Raw genomic sequence first — 18120 nt, 5'->3', positions numbered from 1 at the left:
TTTGGAGGTATATTTAAAATATTTTGTTTTTTTATATTTTATTGCTCTTGTTTTGAATCGATTACTTTGCTTTCAATTGCGGCTTAATCGAAGGACAATTGAAGGTCGGGCAGCCCCCAAAGAAAAGTGCAATAAATCTTCATTTAAATTTAATTAAAATTCCCAATGACCCAGTGGGTGGGGAAAAGACGACGGGCTGGAAACGGGGGACACAAATCGTTTTGACAAGGGGGAATACAAGAGGCGGGGTCAGAGGTTAACAGCTCGGCAGGCGGATGAGGTGGCGGTGGCAGCTTTTGTTTGACTTTGTAAAACGTCTACCTGGCCACACTTTATGCCAGGGAAAATAATTCCGTGCGCAAATATTTAAATGTGGCCAACGGGAGAAGCCGGTGGCCCAGAGGCGGGGGCTCCGTTCTGTCGGCCCGCAGGCAAAACTCGTTTTGTTTACAAAAACCTGGCATCGTAATTTATACATTCATGTGTGTAAACATAAACAAAAGGTTCCAAGGCAAGGAAAAGTGCCAGCAGGTGAAACTGCGGGCGGGGGCGGCCAAAGAAAATAACTTTAATAATCTGGGAAAACACAAATACCATCCGAGTGTGGGTGCGTTTGTGTAATTACGCACAGCGCGCGCGTGTGTGTGTGTGTGTGTAGAAAAACAAGCAACTGTCTGCATAAATATTTATTATGTGTTCAATTGCAATGGCCAAAGGCATTGGCAAAATGAGGGCGGCGTACGAGGCGTATGCGTGATTTCTGATGCACAGCCGGCGCATAAATCACATAATTGCGTCTGCCTGCGGCCATTTTGAATTGTAATTAATTTGTAATTTTTTGTACATAGATTTATCGAACCATTCTATCCCATTTATATCAATTGTGTAACGATTTTGTTAAATATTTTATGGCCCGTGTAAGTTATGAATGGCAAAGGTAACCCAAAAGTGTGCAACACAGTCACTGGAATTTTTCCGAAATCGAATCCCTTTGATGTTGATTCAATATTGATCAAAGTGCGGCCTACCTTTTCGCACTTTCCAGATTTGTTTTTCCCACTTCCCTCGCTTATATGGGCCTAATAAAATATTAAACGAAAGCTGGAAGATGCCGAGGCACTTGCCTTTATGGGCAAAAAAAAAACCTTTATGTCTGCATTTCGGGCGTAGCACAAAAAAAGGCTGAAATTAAATAGCAATGTAAGAAATGCCGAAACGATATGGGGCCACTTAAAGGTGGCCGACAGGTGGGGAAATGTCTTCCAACAGGCCAGATGATGTATAAAAATGTCAACGGCAACAAGAGGCAAACTTGTAAGTGTCAGGACGAGATGCGGAAAACTTTACCAAATGGTGTCAAAACATAAAACGAAAATTAAGCAAAATAAAACGAAAAAGGCACACCCCGGCTGATTTTTTATATATTTTTAGTGGCCCTACCTCTGGTCCTGACACCTGCGCACATCCTTGAGGATAGCCAGGAAATGAGAAAATAAAGAGAGCAGCGGCAGGACACTACCTGCACATGAAGCTGATGGTTGATAGCTATAAAAAATACCACCACCTTTCTTTCCGCCCATCTTAAACCTCAGCCGTTACCGTTATACTTAAAGGTAATGGGGGGCACGTTACGGTGGGTGGGTTTTGGAATCTGCAGTGGAGCGCAGCGGTCCGTGCCCCAAGTTCCTACGCTCGGCGCGATCCCCTATCTGATTGGCATGCGAAGGTCGTCGCCAGCTGTCCACGCAATGAGTCGCCCCCGATGATGACCACTTTGGGTGGGTTTGTGGCATAGGGGATTCGAAAGAATCATTATTAAACCGTGTTCATTTGTCATTTGGAATTTACTATGTAATAAATGGTAGATCGAAAAATAGGTTCAAAAAAGATATTTTGTTTTTCTAAAACTTTATGGTTGAATATACCTAATCTAATACAGTAAAATTGATTGTTATTATTATTTGTAATAATAAGATAAACAATTTTAGTCGTTTATTTCTTAATTGTTACTATTCCATTGTGTACCGTCATTATCCTTTGCCCAAAATTCCCGGTAACCGATTTCGTGGCGTTGCTTACTTACGTAATGCCGAATCAAAACACGGACTTTGTTGTTGTTCTCCTCGACCACGTGCGAATGCAACTGCGAACAGCTGATTAGACGTAAACAAAGGTCAGATGGTTTGGGAGAGCCAGAGATTTCAAAGGAGAGAGCGTTACGCACAAATCAGAGCTTTCACGCTCCCCGGAAACGGGCTTTACCGTTTCGCTCAGCTTGGGTCGTCGTCGGAAAATCAGCTTCACTTTCATTCAGAGCTTCAGCTTCGTTTGCGGCTCGTCCCTGTTCGTTTTCGCCAGAGAAATCTGAAATAATCGCCAGTTTGCCGTGGCAAGTCGAAGCGTGAGGTCGTGTCGTCGCTTTTGTTCGGATTGTCACATACACATAGATGTATGTAAGTTTATCGGATTTCGCCAAAGCAGCTCATTAAATTCGCGCTCAGTTCGTCTGCAGAAGTCAGCAGAAGCGGTTCGCAGTGCTCCGTAATTTCAACGTGTACAGAGTGTTGTGTTTGTGGTGCGTGTTGCTCAATTGTGTAATTGTAATGGATGTCCTTCGTTAAGATGAAATATTAAATTTTCAATGCTCAATGGTCGGTGGGACCAGCTCAGCGCCAGCTCGATGCCTCGGCCAACGTAGGACTCCATGGCGGCTACGTGATTTTTTATAAAATGCCTCCGCAAATAAAAAATAAGGATAAAACAAATATAAAAGGAGAAACGCGTGCCACATCCGTCAATGGCCATCAGGATGTGTCCCTACCCATTTATTTTCGTGTGGGTTTCGCTCAGTTGGCTTTTGTTTTTGTCCCTGTGTTATTCTTTTCCAGTTTTCGTCCCTTTTTCACCATATGCCACATGCCACAACTGAATTTGCCCCGACTTTGATTTTTATTGCCGCCGCATTTCGGCTTCTTTTTGTTGCTCCCCTTCGAAGCGTTTGCATAAATAATTGAATGCGCCTAGAGGTGCAATAAAAACCCGTGCGACCCATTGAAATATTGAACCAGCTGAACCCACAAAACGACCCGCCACGATACCTTCGAATTGGCCAAGCAGGCATTTATCATTGAAATAGCGACGGAAGGGGCTTATATTTTTAATTAAATATGAAACCGAATGAGTCGCAACGGAATGCGTCTATCAAACAATTAAACAAAAAAAAAAATGCATATATTCGTGAAAAATTCATTTGTTGCTTGAATAAACAAAGCTGCAAATCATTTGCATCCTTAAAACATAATAAATGAAAATAACTTCATAAATAATAATGACAGATGATGGCAATCGTGAACGGTTATTGCGTAACCATGGCTATTAAAAATCCCATGTAATACCCAGCTATTCTCTAGATTACAAAACGATGTCACCGTTTCCCACAAGCATTTTTTCAATCTGCCCAAAAAAGAAATCCCCTTTAAAGGTATTTCATACCAAAACAACCGAAAAAACGTTACCAAAATATTTCAGCCACATTTCCTTGGCTGGCTCACGTCGCCAGGTTGCAGCACCGGATCATGATCCTGGCTGTGTTGGTGTTGGTGTGGTTCCGTGCCCTTTTTGGCTCGATGGTTGGTTGACCTCCAGGCACCACTAATTGCTGCAATTTTTTAAGCTCCACAGAGCGTCGCCAGCCCTTAGTTGGCTGCCAGAAAAAAGTATTTTTGCTCTGCATTCCTTTTCCATGGAAATGCAACTGTGAATTTTTGATATTTATCAGACGAAAAATGTAAAATAAAATAGAAAATAGCAGCTGAGAAGAAAGCTGTGTAGAAAGCTGCGAAATTTCTGCGGTCGTCCTCGAAAAGTCCTTGACATGCTGGCCTCTTCTAATGAAGAATGATTGCCAACAGTTCGCCTCACGGGATTTTACTCGTTTTTCAGCTCCCGCTGGATTTCCCATGACTAATGATGACCAAACAATGAGCCATTAAGAGATGACAAAAAAAACGTTGACCATGAACAAAAAATCAATTATAGAGTAAATTGCATTTTAATTAATAGCAAATATGGCCGGCTAAATGCGTATAAAAATAAGAGGAATAAAAGAAAATGCATTTGCAATTATCAAATAAAATAGCATAGCAAATATTTGACGAATATTTCACAATAGCTGTTTTTCCTTCGAATTCAAATAATTTTTCAGTAGAATATGCAATGACCGAATAAAATAAATAGGCTCTGAGAAATATATAAAAACGGTAGTTGTGAAAGTGAAGTGCAAAAACCAAAATGCACCAAAGCAAACGCTCCAGCGAATTGTGGAATCAATACCGACACCAAATCCGAAACAAAAACCAAAGTCAAGGATCCAGTGGAGTCGCCCGTCGTCCAACGATGGGGCGGAACAAAGGAGCTGCCGCCGGATCAGGAGCACTCAACTGTGGCCTGTTGATGCTCCTGCTGCTCCTCCAGCTGGTGGGTGAGCGTCTGGCGACGCCATCGCCATCCTCGATGCAGGCGCCACAGAAACGAGGTAGGTGTCGCCATATACACAAACAAAAAACAAAGGTTCCATTGGGAATTCCCCAACTCTTGTTTTTTAGTATTTTGAAATTGGCATGAAATAATTCAGTATCTTTAAGATTTACATATTTGCAATCATGCAATAGTAGGCTGCGATAAGTGAGCAGCTATTTTAATGAGAAAAAATGCAAAATAATTTAATAGAAATGGATGTACCTAAAGTGGAGTAAACTGTGCCCCATTTCAGATAATTTTTTGTAGTGCACCCACTGTGGTTCAAAATGGCAAATAAATGTCAAATAACACAGCTCTAACCCCTCTTCCCATATGGCTCGTGTGTTCGCTGTGTTGCGGGTAAATACTCGTAGGCAGGACAAAAGGCGCACCACGTTGCGTATACGCTATGTTGCCATCGCCGCCTGTGCTGCTGCCATTGTTGCTCATCTGCCCATCTGAAGCTGGGGCTGAGGCTGGTGGCAGTATTTTATTAACATTACATTGCTTTCAACTCGGCCTGACAATAGAAAATTGAATTGCCACGATGGCTGTGTGGGAGTACTGAGCTGGGCGAACTTCTAGGGGGAGGACATTTGAACCCAAGAGCAACCCAAGGGCAACCACTGCCTTTAACCCCGGCAGCTCTGCAAGTGATGCAATTAAGTGAACAGCTCTGAAGGATGCAAAACATAATTGAGGCTCGGGTGCCATGAGGTCCTGGCAGGCGATAATGATGAGACATGATGGGCCATCGGAATGTTGAGTAGCATCTGGCGGAGAAATCGAAGTGCCAAGTATGTCCTTAATAGATTTCCATGCAAGGGTAGATGGCTTACAATTTTAGCTCTCTTTATATTAAAAATTTTAGCCGTCTTTTTAATTAAGTTGTGTTATATATTTTAAAATGAGAAATGGCTAAAATTTTAATATACATACTTGCCTTCGAGCAACCAGAGAATGTAAATTTGGAATAAAATTCTTCGAAAATATCCTTCGGGGAGTCGGGTTTTCTCCTGGCCAGTTAGCTTTCTCCCGGCCTCAGTTGCCTTTCCTGTTTTGCCTTACGAACTTTATTTGCGTGCTGCTCCATTGGATGCCAGGATACTTGTACCACATTGGCTCCGTTCCCGACTCGTTCGTCCTGCTCCCTGAACTTTTGCTTTCATTTGACGCTGGGGAACAATATTGTACCAAGTCGGGTGTCCTTTATTCATTCTTCTCGCGCCACCAGATGCCGCGTCTCGAGAGCTCCCACAACATGCTTCATTTTATTATGCAACAACCAACGAAAAAATGTAGGGAAAACTTGCTACTTTATAGGGCAATACATATACACCCGTAGCACTTGAATAGAAAAGAAAACGAAGAGAGGAGCGGGAAAAACTTGACGCGACATTGTCGTAAATAAGAGGCAAAAACTTTGGCTTTGTTTTGCCAAGGAGCAGAGAAAGCGGCGGGAGAAAGTTGTGAATGAATATGATAAGTTTCCGACTCGACTGGTGTATTGGCCATGTGTGGACACCCGTCATAAATTTCCACTGCTAATCCAATGCGGGCCACACTCTATATAGGTAAAGTGAACTTTATGGATACTTGAACCAGCCCCCCGGATGTTGAAAAGTTTTATGGTTTGTGAAGCGTGAAATATGCAACAAATTGAGGGTAAAGAAAAGCCAATAGGAAAGACCAGCAGTTAAATTTTTCCAACTTTCTTAAGCTTGAGCCTGTGATTAGTAGTTGTAACCAAGCAATACTACAATTCTTTGAAACAATATTAAGAAAAGTTTGTACTATATAGACTCTAAAATCCTATAAACTTCCATTCGCGACATTTTTACCGGATGAATTGCTCCTCAAGTTGCAGTTTAAACCACGCGCTTGACTTCGAAGAATTTCTTGAGATAGTATACCTCCAGAACGGCCGTAATGATCAGCATCATTGGTCCAAATATAGACCATGCCAGGACTCGCAGTTCCACCATATCGCTGACCTCCAAGTGGCCGCGATAGCGGAAGTGCATGTACTCCTGCTCCATCTTCACGGCTCCCAGTTTGGCGGAGAGTTGGTTGATCATCGACTGGACCGACGCCTGCTCGATGACGTCGTCACCTCGTTTCGAGGACTCCATGTAGAACTCAATGGCCCTGGCCACGTGAAAATGGAACATTAGGATCTTGGGCGTCAGCGTGGACATCTGATTGTCGAAGCACAGTTGGTACCGGCCCTCTTTCATGGCCGTAAAGGTGAAGCTGCCCAAGGTGTCCTGCTTGGAATAGTGCAGGCGATCGTCGTCGGGTCCTGCGATCTCCACGCCCACATCCTTGAAGCCACCTTCCATTACCTCGAAGGACACGGTCACCTTGTCGCTGACATTGGCATGGTCGTAGAAGCACATCGACTCGTGGGCGTCCAGGGTAACGATGAAGCCACAAGCCGCTTTCGAAAGCACTAACACTAAGACAATAGCTGACAGCATCTTCAATTTATTGCGTTTTGCGGCCGGGACTCAATATACGTTAGTATATACACATAAATCCAGTGTATATTTATTCAGAGATTGAAAGACGTTATTCTCCCGACCACTGCCTATCGAGCTGAATAATTGAATGCTGTGCTAATTTAACCAACTTCGCTTCATTATCGAGCTGGCCTTCCACCAGCCGCCCCACTTTGCCCACTTGGCCCGCTCTACAAACACCCTACAAATCAAATTAAGATGATAAAAGCAAATTGCAAATTGTCAGATGGCCGCCCCAAAGTCGCAATGCATATTTGATGTTATCGATTCCTTGTCCCATCAATTGTCAAAATGTCATGCATTTTTAATGCCATCTGGGCGGGCGGACACGCATTTGGATTTTCCGCAAATCATTCTTCTTGCTCTTTCAGTCGCCCATTGAAAGCTGGATTCCAGTTTTTGTGCCATAAATTTCCGTTCAAAATGATGGACTTTAAATCACTTTAAAATTTTACAACATTTATCCATTATTTTCGGCTGAAATTTCAGCCCATTGTTTATTTCAGTTAATTTCGAGAAAATTGTTTGCATGAATGAAATCAAAACTGTTGTTAATGTAATTCCACTAATTGCCGCGTAATTTTTCTGCAAAAATATTGCCCTAGTCGCGGTAATAACTGTTATTACAGGATATTTTTTTGAACTTCCATAAAATTTGTGCAGATTTACAATGATGTATTAAATTGCATGGAAATTCGTACTGATTTCAGCCGTGTCTAGTCATGTGAAACCACCAAATTTATCGCCGTTTCAGCAAGAAGTCAGCAAATTGATTCGATTGCGATAAAAATGAAGTCCCCTTAACAATTTGTTTATCATCCGGAAACGCCGTCCTTTAGCCCGCCGCCATTCACACTTTATGTTGCACCTTAAAACAATTTTACGAGTCGTCAATTCGACGGCCGGGAAACTCCTTCAACTCCACACAGACTTTCAACTATTTGCAAAATGTTCTCGCCCTCCCTCTCTTTCGCAACCAGTGCTCCTATCTCTTTCTGTGGAAACATTTTACAACTATTTGCTGTGTGCCCTATTTAAACATTTTTTTAGCTCTGCTCTCCTTGTTTTGCAAGGATTCGTTTTTCGCAAGTTCTTTTGGAGCGCGCACTTCTGAATATCCTTTATGATATTCAATTTCAAATTCTAATGCTTTAAGCGATTAAGTACACGCTTTACGCCACTTAACTCCATGTCGCCCGTTTTAGACGGTGTCAGTTGGCCCGCTTCCCCGCCACTCCGCCCATCCAGATCCCATCCAGTTTCCTCCCCTCCCATCCGAATCGCGGTATTTGCCGACTTCAGTTACTTTAGGCGCCGGCAACACTTGACGCTGTTTTTGCCCCTGCTGCTACCTATTGTGCACTGAGAAAAATCTTCAAGCGGTACCATAAGCTGAACAAATATATAGTTATGTAGCTGACTATCACACCATGAACATCCTTACAAATATGATTAGTTGAACTGATACAGTTTGTTTCAACGGTCAAATCACTTCTAGAAAAGTTTCTCAAGCATATATTTTTTTCTCTCAGTGTGCTCCTGCCTCCGATCTTTTTTTCTACCCCACCCGCCGTGTCGACATGACATCGACGCTCTTAAGTGCCAGTTCGAGTTGGCCCCGCCACTGGATTTCCCTTTTTTTCTATTTTTGTGTGCCGTGCTCAAGGACTTTTTGCTAGATATTTCATGTGCGTGCAGCGGCTTAGGAGCAGATGTGCGTGTAGGTGGAGCTCCTGGTGGGATGGTGTCCCGATCCCCGCAAGGAATGGTTGCGGGGGACAGATTTCGACACGGCGTGGCTGTTGCCAACGATTGGGCCTGACTTAAAGCTCCTTAAATTACGTATACGCCCTGGTGGTCAGTCAGTCGCCAGTCTGAGGATAATAGCCTCGTCCAATTCTCATCGTTTTTCCTAGTCTGCCATCTTTGTCCCCTTATTTTGCATTTTCCGCATAAACTTCTGGTACTCCTTGCCTAGTGGCGGCATCTAGTCAATTATATAAATACCACTTGGGGAAAAAGTTGCCAGAAACTCACGTCAGTTCGGCTTTGATCGTCTCCTCTGTCCTGTTTTTGTATCCTCGTCCCTGAAACGCTCTTTCCACATCGAATTGCTTTTGTGACCAGGCCATTCGTGCGTGTTCTAATTTGTTTGCAACTCTACGTGTGTGTTTCTTGTTGATTGCCACTCGCATCCTCTCTTCCCAGTCCCAAGCTCACCCACCCACCCACGCCTCTAGGCTCTTTTTTAATGCCCTTTTACAGGTGCGAATGATTCTATTTCGACGCATTTCCCTTCTTTTTTATATCTCTCGGCATTAGCCCAATTTTTTACATCGTTAAATGTTGGACAGTCCTTGCAGTAAATGTAGCAATTAGTGAGGGAACTACTTATCAATTATTTATGTTCTATATGTTTAGGATATTCTTTGACTTTCCCTTTGGAATGATTAATTCTTTCAATGCAAGAGAATAAGTATTATATTATTGAATTGTGTTAAGTTTACCATTTCCCGCCTTATTGTAAACCAGTCAAATCTTTATTTGGCAAACAACTCAAAGAAATTGAGGCAAAAGGAAAACAGTTGAACAAGCAAAGCAATCGAACTGATAAAAGGGGCCGCATCCTTGCCATAAGCTGCACAGGAATCGTGCTAATCTCCACTTGAAAAACACTTGACGAGGGGTTGGTGGGGCGCAAGATGCGAGGGAAATGGAAAAGCCATGAGAAATGAGCCGAAGGCAGCCTGTGAATGAGCTGTAAAAAGGCTCAAGTATTGACAATGCCTCTGGTCTGCCATGCGATATCTTCCGCCCACTTTCTTCGCACGTATTTGTGTGTGTGTGTGTAATGGGCTAATGGGCGTGTCAAAAGGGACATGACAACAAATTGGCAAATTTCGTATTTTTTTTCCACTCGATATTTTCTCGATGTGTGTTGGTGTGTTCGTGGGGATTTATTTCAATTGAAAGTGCCGCCATGAACTGTCAACATGAACCCTTAGCCAGACTCTAGCAATAAGTCAGCTAACGAGTTTCAATGAGGCATGCCAAGTATTTCCGGTACACACACTAGCACACAAACGCACACACACACACACATATATATATACACAAAGGGAAAGCGGGGGTAGCAGAGCGAACGAGATGGAGATATCAAATAGCTTGGCGTTGCTGCTGCATTTTCGTGTCCCAAATTTTTTGCTATGTGTTGGCATGAAATTTACATTAGAATTTCCTCTCCTTTCTGGCTACAATTTCCCTTCACAAACAAGGAAGATAGGACGACATGCCAGCTCTAAGGACTTTTGGCATAATTTTGCGCAATTTTCCGAGCTGTAATTTCAACAACATTTCGTAGCTAAATTAAATTGCCTTCCAAACGATTCTGTTAATGTCTGCATTTGATATTTGTATTTGGCATTTGCTGGCAAATTTAATGTTTGTTTTTACTACCATACGTTCAGTGTACCCGCTCTCTTCAAATCAATTCCCTTTTGCTAATTGACATCGGGTTTCTCCGGTTAAACCAACTCAATTAGTCCAAGTTTTTGGGACAAAGAAGTTTCAGACGCTTGCGGCTTTCCAGGGAAACCAAAACCTTCACCCCTCGGCTAAAATCGTTCGAACACACAAATGGCACTGGAAGAAACAACAAAGGTTGTGAGCCAATCACCTTCAGATCTTAAGTCTTAAATATAAAAGATATTCCCATGAAATATACAGTACATTGTACGTTTTCATACACAGAAGGCAAAACTTATAATAAATGAAGTTCTTCCGAGGTTGAAACTTCTTTCGGTGCACCAACATTCTGGGGTCTGTATCCTTGCGAAGCGTTTGACATTTGCAATTTTGCGTCACGCTTGGCAGACAGGCAAAAAGGTTTCTGTGGCTTTGGTGGCTGTCACTTGGCGACCGATTCGATGGCATTTGGACACTGGACTTTGGCATTCATATTGAACGGCTTTCGGCTTTGATTGAACTCAAATGAAGCTTGATGCGGTTAATGGGGGGGAAATGCCATGGGGAGCGTGTGTATATCAATTATGTAAAGTGCGGAGCCAAAGAAGTAATGGAATCAGGAGGAGTGGATTGTTTGCGCCCCCATAAGCCGCCATAAATCTTAAATTTCCTAACATAATACTTCGTTTGAATGGCTCTACACACGCTCAACTCATTTGGTGTAGCAATTTTATGTCTCGCAGTGCTCACATAAATCAAAGGACAAACTCAATGATAATCACTTTTGCGGAGGGGCTTTCAATTAAGAATTGTCGCCTGGCAACAATAACAATAAGCAGGCGAAATTTAATTAAATATTCTTTAAACAGCAACCGGTAACAGCATGACGAGGAGTGAAGCAAGATATGCAGATTGAATTAAGTTTTATTCTTCACGCCCTTTTCCTGAGCTTGTTGGGGGTACGAGCGTAATGGTAATGTTTAGCACAAAATCGCAAACGTGCGTGTTATGCACATAAATGCGCAAATATACACAAGCACATGCACACACTCACACATCCGGGGAAACGCACACATACGCAGACAGACCGACACTTTTGCGGGAGCCACGAAAAATTTAATTTTCACACATTACTTTTGCATACTTGGAAATGCCAGAGGCGAAAAACCGAAACCAAAAACCGAACAGAGAGCACCGACAAACCGAAACGAGCACCTACCCAAAAACCCCATGCCCCCATCCCCAATCCACACACCCCCCCTCCACCCACATGCACAGTCACAATTTAACGTATGCGTGATATTGAAACAATGTGAAAATTGCGCATACGCACAGTTGTACCACCTCGCACACATTGTTCCCTGGGCAAGCAAACCAAGTCCTTAGCCCCGTAACCCCAACGGTGAACGGCGCGCCCCAAAAGAAAAAATACTTTATTTGATAAGCAAGTCATTTGCATATGGCAAGTTGACATCTCGCTGCGGGGGAGATCCTGGGAGAAAGGATGCCAAGCTGTCAGGAGGGCGTGAAATTAGAAACTTTGCCTGGAATCAGCTTCGTGTCAAGTATGCTGCTTCATTTCGCAGTCATAATAAAGTAACTAGCAGGTACAGTTGCGAATGAAAATTCAAGTTTCTGTAGTATGAGTTTTAACTTATATAATTTAATAGCACCAAATTGATTATCAACTCCTCAACTTTAACAATTTGCGTGACCTATAAATATTTACCAATAACTGCAAAATACTAGAACATATTTATTGTAACTATATCCATTTTTTCGCATTTATCAATATTTTATCGATTATGGCGTACATCTAAAATTCCATTAATCCACTGCTTTGCTGAACCCATTGAATACCAACAGCAAACGCATTTTTTATGACCATAAAACAAAGCTTCAATAAAAAGATACCCTCGAACAACAATCCATGCGATTTCACCCACCCAAAAATAAGTGAAAACCCATTCATATTTTTCCAAACAATTTCTCGAAAGATTCACTGTCAACACAGGATCTAAAACCAACAAGGACGTACATCATCGGCCATTATATAGTGCCCAGTTAGCCAGGCCAAGCAGGCAGCTTAACCAGATATTCCCCTTCGCCCCTTCTTACCCCCTGGCCCCCTTTCTCTTACAAAAATCCCCCCTTCACCTGTTCGCTCCACTGGCAGTCCAGAATTTTTGGTAGAGGCGACAATATTTTTGCACAATTTCCATTTTATTATTGCACATAACCCAAAATGCCATTTATTTTTACAAGTGCTTGTTGAAGTTTTCTCCATTTCTCTACACTTGCCGGCAGTTATATGTATATATGTGCTGTATGTGGGGGAAGGAGACGGAAGACGAGAGGAGCGAGTGAGACGGCGAAAGGGCAAAAGGGTAACAACAACAATTGCGATGCCAAACACAGAAATTTATGGTCATTTGGGGAATTTTACGCTTTTTCAGCTTTGGAGCGCCGCATTATATGCTTACATGTTGATTTAACATCCTGAAGCATGCACAGTTCCCAGGCTCTTTTGGAAAGCCCCCAACGTTTTCCGCCTTTTCCGCTTTTCCGGCCAACTTAAAATGCTACTTTGCATGCACTCTCGTCCTGGCCCCATTTCTCCTTACTCCTCCATACACTTTGGCCTTCCGATTCCTTCTGTTTTGTTTTAGCGCGCTCAGACTTCGTTTTCGGCGCTGCAAATCTTTGTTTATTTGCAGCTAAAATGCAAGGATTTATTGTAATTTTATACACAGCAGCAGCATGACCCTCTAGCCTCCAGCTCAACAAATTGTTGGAAATTATGGCTCAAAAGCCAAGCGCTTTCATAAACATATGGTGGCTACGGCCAGATTTGTTTAAAGTTTGCCCGTAAAGTAAGCAACTTATGGGGAACAAAGAAAGCAGAGATGGCTTAAACTTTACCGGCTCACTTTATTTGTAAGTGCTTAAAATGGCGTGGTTGGGCAGACTTCTGGGTTTTTAATTAAAAACTGCGCTATACTTGAGTTTATTAAAAAAAAAACAAAGTGTTTCGAGTTCTAAAGAAAAATATCTCATTCAATTTCTGATAGAAGCCAGTTAAGTTGTGTAGGCGAATTTATTTAAGTCTTGTTCAAACTGTCTCAAATAAATCACTGCCTAATTGAGCATAGTCAGATCATTTGAGCACTTTCGATATGGTTTTCATTAAGCATTCTCTAGGAAAAACACTCGTAGCCAAAGGCTCCACTAAGCCCGTTGTTCTGTTGTGCGCTTGTTTTTTTTTAGACCCAGCAATCCATCTTCATTGGAGGGCCACAAATCAAAGTTCTCACAGAAATAGTTTACACTGTATGGCTAACACGGAAAGTGGGGGAAAAAAGTGGTGGTATTGAGTGGGGAAATCGGAGTTCAGGGAGGCGCAGCGGTGATTTCAAGAGGAAATTGCGCTTTTACCACTTGCACTTTTATTTGAATGTTGAGTTTTTGAAAGGCATTTTTGCTCTCAAAAGAAATGCCAATGCAGCACGCAAGTGTGGGTCTAAGTGGATGTATTGGAAAAAACCTATTTGAAATCGGTGCAACAAAAAAAAGCAACTAAAGTTCAGTCGTATATGAATTAATCCTTTTCAAAATTGAAATAACGAACACGAACTATGTGAATATGACTTGCCCATATATATTGTTTCTTTATTTTGAAGTATTTGGTAATTTTTCTGAGTGCACCCGCTGCAAATGCCAAAGTGAGCGTGCATTGAGAACCGCATCTCTTCTGTTTGTGGACCAACGTTTGTTGTGTGTTTAGTTGCGCGTACTGCAGCCATTTTTTGTGGCTAAAAAGCGAACACACCCTGGAGAGAGAGCGGGAGAAAGCAAGACAAATACAAATGGAAAACTGTATTGGGGGAAATGGGAAAATGGGGTTATGCGAAAGCAGGCGGGCCCATATGCATTTCGAGCATTTCGAGTGCCCAACGGCGGTCAAAGTAAAAAGCATCAGACTTTTGCCTTGCTTTTGTGTTTCATTTTGAATATTCACATGGGTGTGTGCGAGTTTGTGATATGTCAAAGTAAAAGTTTGCCTCGCTCCTTCGGGCGCTAGACTGTAATCTCTGTCCGCTGTTTGCCATTTTCCATTTTCACGGCGCTCGCGTCCGCTTTTCGGTGGCTCCAAGCCATATTGTTGGCTTGCCCAGAAAGTCGGCACTAGACAACCACCCACCCACATCCACACCCACACCCACAGCCACCTCCACATGAATACATAAATATTTGCATACATTACATTACTCGTATATTTGTCCCAAAAGTGCGCTGCTTTTTTGGTAAGCAAAAAAATTAAAAGGACGAAAGGGGATCAGCAGTCGGGTTTGGCGGACAGTCTCTTATATTTTTGATGAGTCCTGCGGGGATCAGTAAGTTCATGCGATATGAGCATATGCTTTGTTTTTCGTCCCCAGATTCAAATCGTTGGGCTTTAAGAGTGTTTAAATAGCAATTGACAAACTCCTTAAGTTGAAGCACACATTGCAAATTCATTTCGACTTACTTTTCTAAGAGTTCGTTCGGCAAAATAATCCACAGACTCATCTACATCCAAGATCTGCATTAAAAATCCACAAAATTTCCACCTCCTAAAGTGAAGTTAAAACTATCAAGATAATTTGCTAAATTGTGTGGCTGCCACAGGCACCTGAAAAACAAAAAAAAAAAAAAAAAACCCATCACGAACGAAACGAACTTCTAGTATTTTAGAAGCACCCGTTTATGGGAAAACTTTAAGCAATTTATGACGTTTATTAAAAACCTTTAAAGCGCCTGCCAAGACTCGAAGCTGGTGAAGACACGTTTTTAGCTGAACCTTTTTTGTTACAGTGGAATGTGAAACTTTATTGGCAAACGCATGTAGAGAGACAAAAGTTTTTCGGGGCCAGAAGAACTTGAAGTAATTTGCACAGTAATTGGGTATTAACCTGGCACAGAAGTACGTTGAATAAATGGACGTAAGGCACGTCCTGCAGTTCGGTTCATTTAAGTGCCGTACACTCACATTGCTCATACGCCATGTGAGACGGTCTGCGGTCAGTTTGATGGATGTCCTGGCCCTGTGGGGCTTGCCAGGTTCCGCAGTCTGGCCTTTTATTCAAAACTTGGTTATCCATTTTCAGTTCGGTTTCGATTCCACTGCTGGCGGCAGTTTGTGCACCATTCTGAGGCCTTTATTTGATATTAAATATTAACAAAATGGCCTCAATGTACAGCACAATGTGAAGCAGGGGCGCAATAAAAGGGGTAATAGGGGTGACTTCTGCTTTGCACAGAACAGTGAGAATCGCAGAGAAGAGCCATTTAGTAAGGTATGTATAGGTTATGACATATTGATATATTCAATTATCCTCTTCATTTTCGATAGCTACGCCCCTGTCTCCACATATGTGTGTCTGTAAACTTTGCGCTTTATCCTTAAACACATACCCACGTTGCTACGTGTGTTTCGTTTATAAATTTATATAGATGTTGGCTGCTGTTTGCTCGGCAAATTTTGCTATCCATTTTTCCCCTCCTCTCTTTAACTTCCGCCATCACTTTCAGCCCAGTTGATGTTGTGTTGTTTATTTGCCCAACTGACGCATTGCTGTTGTTGGCCGAGTTGGTGTTGCAGTTGCAGCACGCGATGTTGTGAATCTTCTGGCAGCTACTTTGCATGTGTGGCGTCAATTTTCGCGCACCTGTAAAGGGATTCAACCAGCTATTTTTGTAGCCAGTTGTTCAACTTGATTTTGCAAGTGAGTAAATATATACAATCCTATGTACGGTAGTGATTCACCATAATATATAAGCTGATTTAAATTCATAAAAAGGTAAAGAAAACAAAACCTTTTTAATGAATTTCCGAATACAGTATATATCTGCTTATTCCGCTTGCCAGTCATTTTTTGTGTATTTGCTTCGTTGAGTGCATTATTTTGGCACTCACTGGCATCCCATTGTCCTTGGTAACTCTGGCGTTTTGAAACCCCCCGAAAGCCCATACCCATTATATTTAGTCGGCTGTATTAAGCAGCTGTCGGCAGCTGTTGGCCCAGCACTGATAATCACATTTCGCGAAAGCTTTTTGTTTCGGCCCCAACTCGCTGACTACCCATCTCGTGTTGGCCCACAAGCGGCCTCTCCTCCCACACATGGAAATTAAGTTAATGTTTGCTTATGAATAAGCAAATAAGCGTCTGCAGTTGGATGATGGTCTTCGTGGCGAAGGGGTAACAGGGCGGAGCAGCCTGTCCGTGATGGACTCGCTGACGTTTACATTTTTGAAATGGCCAACACGTGTTCCTCCCAGCCACTTTGCAGATTCCACCCACCGAGCAGCCCGTCCACCACCTACCACCCAGTGCCACCCTTTTGCGAGTCCTTCAGGCCCTCCTCCTCGCTCATTTCAATTTGCTTGCATTTCAATGCAAAACTTTTTCCATTTTGGCCCAGGCTTTCGTTGCTGCGAGTTCTCGCTCACGTTTCATACGATTGTGTGCAAAATACTTTGTGTTTTGCTTTCTCCTTTCCCCTGCGAGTGTGTGTGTGTGAGTGCGTGTTTGGGTGTGCGAGCGTGTGTATCTGTGTGCCGGCATAATTAGCATTCTCCGTGCATTAATATTAATTAGTTAGTTATGCTGTGGCGCCTGGATCCGCATCAGTACCGGCTCCGTGGATGGTCAAACAATGTTGGATATGCATATACACTCATGTATATGTTAATAAATATGGAGCTCTATTCTCTGAAGTGGGCAGCTAAAGAACAGTCTGGGATTATTTACAATCGATAAAAAAATACAAGCTTATTGTGTGGTAAAAAATTACAGAGTATCGGATTAATTTCAGGCTCGTTTAATAATCACCTTATTGAAAGTATACGAAATATGAAATATGAAAGTATATACGAAATAATTCAAAAAAGGCCTCGTAGACTTGGTTTTCACATTAATGTTGCGCATTAATTAAAATACAAAAATGGGATTAGTTTTGCTAGGATTAAAGCAACTGAATTTAATCACTCCGACTGAGGATTGATCAAAATTCACAAAGAATATAATTTTTAAATTAAAGCCCAAAGATTTATACTCTTTTATAAATCATCATTTATCATTCTAATTACGGCTTTGCTCTTTAAGCTGGCATAAAAAAAAGGCCATTCCATTTTACGGACAGTCACTATAGATATTGCATGCTATTCATGTGCTCATGGGCTGACAAAAACCGGGCAAATTTAGTGCCCATGTGCAAATCCTGTAGTCTGCAGATACCGAACTGCAGTCGGCAAAGTACAGAAGGTCATTAGGCTCCCCTTTTCGTGCCGAAAACTCTGGCAAGGCGAAACTTAGACTGGCCAGAAGACAAAACTTAAAGCAACGAAAGCCGCTTAGGCATGTCCATAGCTTCCGGTGGCAGTAAAAACTCCGAACTTGTTCCGTGTGCTCTAAAATCCTGTTGATGGCCGGCACACAATGGCAAACAAATAGAAATGTGAATGTAAATTTTATGGCTTCGCAAATAAAATCATTTGCTGCGACAATTTTCACAAATGAGAGGAAGGGACAGCATTTAAATAAATAACAAGAAAAAATATAAATAATAATGGCAA

General features: G+C 42.2%; 1 protein-coding gene across 1 annotated transcript; it reads right to left on the bottom strand.

Annotated features, from left to right (window-relative positions):
* Positions 1 to 6246: 6246 nt before the first annotated feature.
* On the bottom strand, positions 6247 to 7090 carry LOC6615467 (transmembrane emp24 domain-containing protein 2). The gene has a single exon (XM_002039811.2). The coding sequence runs from the start codon at positions 6996 to 6998 to the stop codon at positions 6387 to 6389; it is 612 nt and encodes a 203-aa protein (XP_002039847.1). The 5' UTR covers positions 6999 to 7090; the 3' UTR covers positions 6247 to 6386.
* Between the last annotated feature and the right edge of the window lie 11030 nt (positions 7091 to 18120).

Source organism: Drosophila sechellia, chromosome 2R (genome assembly GCF_004382195.2).
Source record: "Drosophila sechellia strain sech25 chromosome 2R, ASM438219v1, whole genome shotgun sequence".
NCBI classification, from domain to species: domain Eukaryota; kingdom Metazoa; phylum Arthropoda; class Insecta; order Diptera; family Drosophilidae; genus Drosophila; species Drosophila sechellia.
This window is presented reverse-complemented; position numbering and strand designations above follow the sequence as displayed.